General features: G+C 38.7%; 1 protein-coding gene across 1 annotated transcript in view; it reads left to right on the forward strand.

Annotated features, from left to right (window-relative positions):
- Window positions 1-6,353, forward strand: part of mtch2 (mitochondrial carrier homolog 2) — a 13,616-nt gene that overhangs the window by 2,291 nt on the left and 4,972 nt on the right. The window contains exons 3-9 of the mRNA XM_032519083.1: window positions 732-838; window positions 1,597-1,623; window positions 1,728-1,784; window positions 3,640-3,697; window positions 3,866-3,917; window positions 4,022-4,081; window positions 5,045-5,138. Coding sequence (XP_032374974.1) covers window positions 732-838; window positions 1,597-1,623; window positions 1,728-1,784; window positions 3,640-3,697; window positions 3,866-3,917; window positions 4,022-4,081; window positions 5,045-5,138 — 455 coding nt within the window. The remainder of the gene's footprint in view (window positions 1-731; window positions 839-1,596; window positions 1,624-1,727; window positions 1,785-3,639; window positions 3,698-3,865; window positions 3,918-4,021; window positions 4,082-5,044; window positions 5,139-6,353) is intronic.

The following is a 6,353-nucleotide window of genomic DNA, read 5'->3' on the forward strand; positions in this document are numbered from 1 at the left end:
GGCTAGCAGGGGGTGGGAATCACCGGCTGCTTCCCAATACCATCACGATACTTATGCCACAATACATTGTTGTGATTTTAAACATATTGCAATATTCTGCAATATATTGCAATTCATAACCTTTTTTCCAACTTCTAATTTTTCCCCAATTTCAAATGATGTCCCCAAAAGGAAACATTGTCAACAACTGTTTTATTTAAAAAGAAACATTTCTCTTTGTTCATATCACTTCAATTTTATTGCTGCAGAATGGGATTGTCAAGCAGGCAACTGACCAACACATATATAATAAAAGATCAATACTTGCCACCTGTGTGTCAATACAGTATTGCCACTGAAAATATCGCGATACTATGTTGTATCGATTTTTACCCCTACTGGCTAGCAGTCTACTTTTCCCCTGTCTTTGTCGGAGCATGTGCAGTATGTCCCATCAGCTATCGGCCTGACGACTATTTCTCCTCTGCGGGCAATGGCCAGTATTTTGGGTGTTCTGGGCAAATCCTTCCTCTTCCGTGTGCTTGAGCATGAGACGGCATCTCTCTATGAATGCATGTCCAGATGTATAGTTTACCTGCATGTAACCAAGCCCGCTCAAACGTGATTGGTCAGTACCATTCTGACTACAAATGGAAACCAGAACTCCTCCAATAACAAAATCTTGTCCTGTAGCCTACAGATTATGCATTATAATGCAAGTGGATTTTGATTGTATTTTCCAAATTTTACAGCAAAACACATCATCAAGATCGATGGGAAAGCGGGTCTCTTCAATGGGCTTGTTCCCAGGCTCTGTGCCGGCTCCATCGGCACCATAGTGCACAGCAGAGTTCTGCAGGTAGGCCTGAACCGATCAAATGATCTAATCACACCTACAGCTTGTTCTTCAGATGGAAGTAATTGACTAATTGCACTTCTATGGAGATGATAGATAGATAGATAGATAGATAGATAGATAGATAGATAGATAGATAGATAGATAGATAGATAGATAGATAGATAGATAAACAGAAATACTATTGATCCCACAATGGGGAAGGTCACCTGTTGCAGTACAACAAAATAACAAAATACACTGACTATATATATATATATATATATATATATATATATATATCTATATATATATATTATATATTAAAAGGAGAAAAATACACAAGAGAATAACATAGGAAATAGACGAAAAGAGTAAACGGTAATATGTACACTATAAAAGCTTATTGTACTTACAAGTGGGGTATGTATAGTACGTACACACACACACACAACACACCACACCACACACACACACACACACACCACACACACACACACACACACACACACACACACACACACAGTATGTCAACGCTGTCACTTCAAACATTTTTTTGTATTCTTTTTGTGACTGCTCTCACGAAGGGCATATTGTACAGGGTAATATTTACTAATTTGCCACCTATGTGGCGGTGATAAAAAGATTTGTAAATCAAATGGCATTGTTTTTTAAATGTTACCTAAGGTGGGATAAACTGACTTCTTGATTTCTGCCAGTACATTATCGTCATCATTATTCACAAGGACACTTTTATTATGTTAACCTCTAGTTTCTTACAGAAATGTCAGGAACAAGGCACACCTCAGGTAAGACGTTGTTGTTGTTGTTGTTGTTTTTGTTTTTTTTACTAGTTCAGGAACTAGGTAAAGCTAGATGAGCGATGATGCTGAGGTGTGTTTGTGTCGTCCAGGTAATGGGAGGTCAGCAGAAGGCTGTGGAGGGCTCCCTACAGCACGTTGTTAACGAGGTAAGACACCGGTTCAATGTATTCCATGTTCAATTTGTTCAATAGACAATTTGAAATGATTTTCTTTCATGTGTTGTATTTTAGCAGAATACTGAAAGCAGAAAATCTGAGTACACTTTAATATTTGGCAGCCCTAGTAAAGTTATGAGGACACAAGAAGAACTAGCACGCACTCAGGCCCCGGAAGTGTCGGTTACATTTATTACACTACACTTCATGTATTTATATAGTTTGTATTTTTATCTTTAAGTGTATTAGACTCAAATCAAATCACAAATGTTCAATCTGCCAGTCTTCCTTTGTCCAAAGAACTTTAAGTTTCATATCTTAAGTTTGTGTTTTTATACATTGTATTTATCAGAACTTTAATATATTTTGATGTTCCTCTGTTCTGTTATTATTTTCATATTATCTTAGTGAGAACTCATAAATAATTACAAATAACTAATGTTAGGGAAATCTGTTTGTTTTGTAACGCGTTTCTGGATTATTTTTTAAAAAATACAGTATATATTGGCATATCGGATTTTTAAATAACCAAATATTCATATCGGTATTGGCCTTAAAAATCCTTTATTGGTTGGTCTCTAACAGGCACACACAAGGCTCCTTTAATTTGCCATCTCCTCATCAATCTGATACACATAGAGCTGTCAAATCTGGTCAAAAATTACGTTCGAGTGTTCTTCTAAAAAAATTAAAAAAAATTATTGGAATATCTATTTATGTCCATAAGATGGCAAGACGTGTAACAAGATATACATAAGTGCTGGTTTTAGGTTATTTATTCCAACAACAATGTCTTTAAAAGTGTCTCTACAAACCAAATGTTAATAAACTAATATCCTATGTGGTAACACGCAGACCTGGGGATGAACACCATGGATTCTGTGTGTTTCTATCTGAGTTGAACCGAGAATAATCGGTTAAAACAGTTGGATGATTTTGCCTTCACTGTTCTGTGTAGTGAAGTGTTTTATGTGCAGTGCCAGGCTCCTATTTCATTTGTTTGAAGAAAGGAAATAACTGAAGTTGCAGGCAAACAAGCTTTAAAAATGGCGTGTGTTCTTTTCAAATACAGTGGCTGTTTACACACCCATGCTGAAGTGGACTCAAATGAGGAATAAAAAATAAAATAGGAATAATCCAACCTTTTAAGGACACCGATTTTCTTCATGAATCAATAATGTATCGTAAATAAATAACTGTTCTTCCTTAGGACACAGGGGGCATAACGGAGAGATTGACAATGCCTATTGATTGGCATGATTCTATTTCAGACCTACTAGCTGGTTGGATATTCATTGAGAGACGATCTTATGGAAAGAAGAGTATGTGATGATGTGGGGGGGGCTATTTGAATTCCAAAGGCCAAAGGAACTTCATCAGGATGCATAGTATCCTGGATCCATGTAATAACTGGCCTTTAATAACAAAACTCTGCCTGCCTCAATTGGAATTTAACATAGGGGGGTGTATACTTCTATACATAACATTTATTTATTTACGATACCTTATTCATTCACAAAGAAAATTGATGTTCTCAAAGGTTGGATTTTTCCTCATTTTTTTTGAATTATGGCATTAAAATCAATTTCCAAAAGATGTTTTTTTAATTCCTCTTTTTAATCAACTTTAGAATGGGTTTGTAAATGAATGCCAGCCACTGTAGGTGCTGTGCGCTACCCCCAACTTTCACTTCTCTCATTGTGGTCTGGCAAGGTTGGTTATTACATTCTTTTTAGGCTCAAACTAGGCATATGTGTAGAATGGAGTTACAAAAGATGCAACTGGTCATGTCCACATGAACGTACAGTGTGATGTCATGTTTCACCTCCGTTCATCTCTTCCTCAGACGACCAAAGAGATGATAGCTCGCTCCTGTGCCACCCTCGTCACGCATCCCTTTCACGGTACGTCATGAGCTTCTTCTTCTTCCACGTGGTTTAACCGGCTGACGGCACAGTGCTTCAGAGGATGTAGTGTTGTGGTTTAACTTGTGAGGCATTTGAATGTTTTGATTGGATTTGGGGAGAAACCGGTCTGCATGTCAACTATGTTTTACTCGGCTTGTTTTTCAGTGATTACTTTGCGATGTATGGTCCAGTTTATTGGGAGAGAAACGAAACACAGGTACACGTTTCATGTTTTAGACACAAAGCTCATTGAGAAGAGCCATGAAAATGAGTAAAAAAACCAACTTTGTGTATGTATGTTTGTTTATTTTCTGTTCTCAGCGGGGTGTTTGACTCCATCGTCACAATCTACAGAGAAGAGGGCATCCTGGGCTTCTTTGCGTAAGTTTGACATTCCCTGTCTTTTTTTTGTCTATTTAATACACCATGTTTTTTTTTTTTTTGGTGCTTTGATTTGATGGTCGACTTTGAATCTTTTTGGTGTGCTTTCTTCACTTCAAGGCAAAATGCCGCACTAGATAGTTTGCCTCGGTGCTGTATGCTTGCATACGTGCACCATACACACTATGTTGTTGACTATGTTACAACCATTGTTTAGAAGTGTCAGCCCTGCTGTATATGAGGGCTTATGAACACCAGCTAAGAGTGCGTGAAAATGTTTTCATTCATAAATGGATGATTTATGGCAGTGGAAATAGTTCAATACCTTGCTGATGTATAGGTTCCAGGATCCTAGATTTGTATGTCTTTGATGGTGGACACTTATTATTTTCTTTTATTATGACTTTTCAGTTTCTATATATGACTGTAAGAGTCACGATTGAACAAAATATGCTTGGTTGCATGCACCAAAAAAGCGATAAAGAACCCCCCCCCCCCCCCCCCCCCCCTTTACCTGGACTCACATAAATACCTGGACACTTGAACTGCTCTTAACTAATAATTTATGGTGAATGTCTTTTTATAGCCAAAGGTTGTATTGTTATCTTTATACTGTCTTTTTTTTTCTCTCTCTATACTGTATTTTGCTGAAAACTGTTGCTGGAAATTTCAATTTCCTTGAGGGAGTCCTCCCAAAAGGATTAATAAAGAGAAGTCTAAGTCCCCCTCCCCCCGAGGGTAGTTACAAATGAATCTGGCTGTTTGAACACCAGGCGCCAGCCTGAGAATGGAAGTGGTTCAGGGGCAAACTGGATTGTAACCGGAACTTGAATCGTTACTTTATTTTTTACAATGGTGTGGTTTTGTATCCAGCGTGCTGATTATTTGTCCTCATATTCCTGATGTTTTAATCATAAATAATTGTGTGTGTGTCTCGCTCCCCCCCCCCCCCCCCCCCACCAGTGGTTTGATTCCTCGTCTGCTCGGTGACGTCCTGTCTCTGTGGATTTGTAACCTGCTGGCTCACCTCATCAATACATACGCCATTGATGACTCGGTATGTCACTACTTTCACTTCTCTTCTGGGGTTGACGCACACGTTACTCCTGTTAGTGCACTCTAGCTGGAGTCCCTTCGGCACATTCTAGGATTCCTAGTGTTTTTTTTTTTTTTTTCTAGCGTGCTGGCTACATTAAACGCATAAGGTACACGGAGCAGAAGTTTCAACACTACGCTTCCTCTATAATCAAAGAAACTGGCGACACCGGCCATGAGAGCAGCACGCTGTAGTGCATATGCTCCTCGGAGATCCACTCTACAAACAAACACAAACATCTTCTATGTATAGATTTCAAGCGAGGTCTGTGTGGCCCTTAGACACAAACATGGATCAAAAAGTGTCTCTACTTCTATTAAATTAAAACTACTGATGTACAGGAAACAACCTAATGACAGTCAGTGAGCGTATTTGCGGTTACATTTGGAGAGTTTCTGTTTTTATTTCTTTCCCTCCCCTGCGTCCTCTGGAAACAGCTGACAGATTGACGTGTTCACAGCGCCGTGCCTGCTCCGAAAAACTGAAGAAACAACATTCCCAAAGCAAAAAGCTCTCCGTCTCGTCTGTGACTCAAACAATCCTACGCCGTGTGTGCACAGCTGGTGTTACCGGTTTAAAGGTACATTCCGCTGCACATGCGCTCCGCGAACGGGCCTCATATGGTTCAATGTAGCCAAAGCATAAGCTGAAACATTGTCTCTGGAATGTCAGCACTTATGTATCTTCTTACACAGAACAACCAATGCAGTAGATGAAACAGTTCAGTGTAGGAAGAATGGACGGAAGTTCCTTACTTTTAAGAATTGAGGCACATTTATAAACTACCGGCATGGCCCATAATCACTGCATACTCCAGGTGAAAAAGAAAAGGAAAAAAAGGCATCATTTGATTTATAACAAAGTTAGGTATCTAACCGCCTCTGTAAATTAAAGTGAGTCTTGATCTGCTCTTCATGAAGTGTTCTGAGATAACTTGTGTTATGATGATAACACAAAAAGTAATGGCTAACTTAAAATTGCTGTGCTTCCTGTCCAGTTGCTATTCACCAAATGATCGGACAAGTTCAAAATGTCAAACGTAGTAACTAATGCTGCACAACATACACACGCACACAGGACATAAACTAGATGAGATTCAGCGTGCTATGTTGAATGGCTTGGCTCAGGTTATAAACACAAAAAAAAAAAAAAAAAAATTACATACATACATACATA

This window comes from Etheostoma spectabile, chromosome 6, assembly GCF_008692095.1.
Source record: "Etheostoma spectabile isolate EspeVRDwgs_2016 chromosome 6, UIUC_Espe_1.0, whole genome shotgun sequence".
Classification (NCBI taxonomy): Eukaryota; Metazoa; Chordata; class Actinopteri; order Perciformes; family Percidae; genus Etheostoma; species Etheostoma spectabile.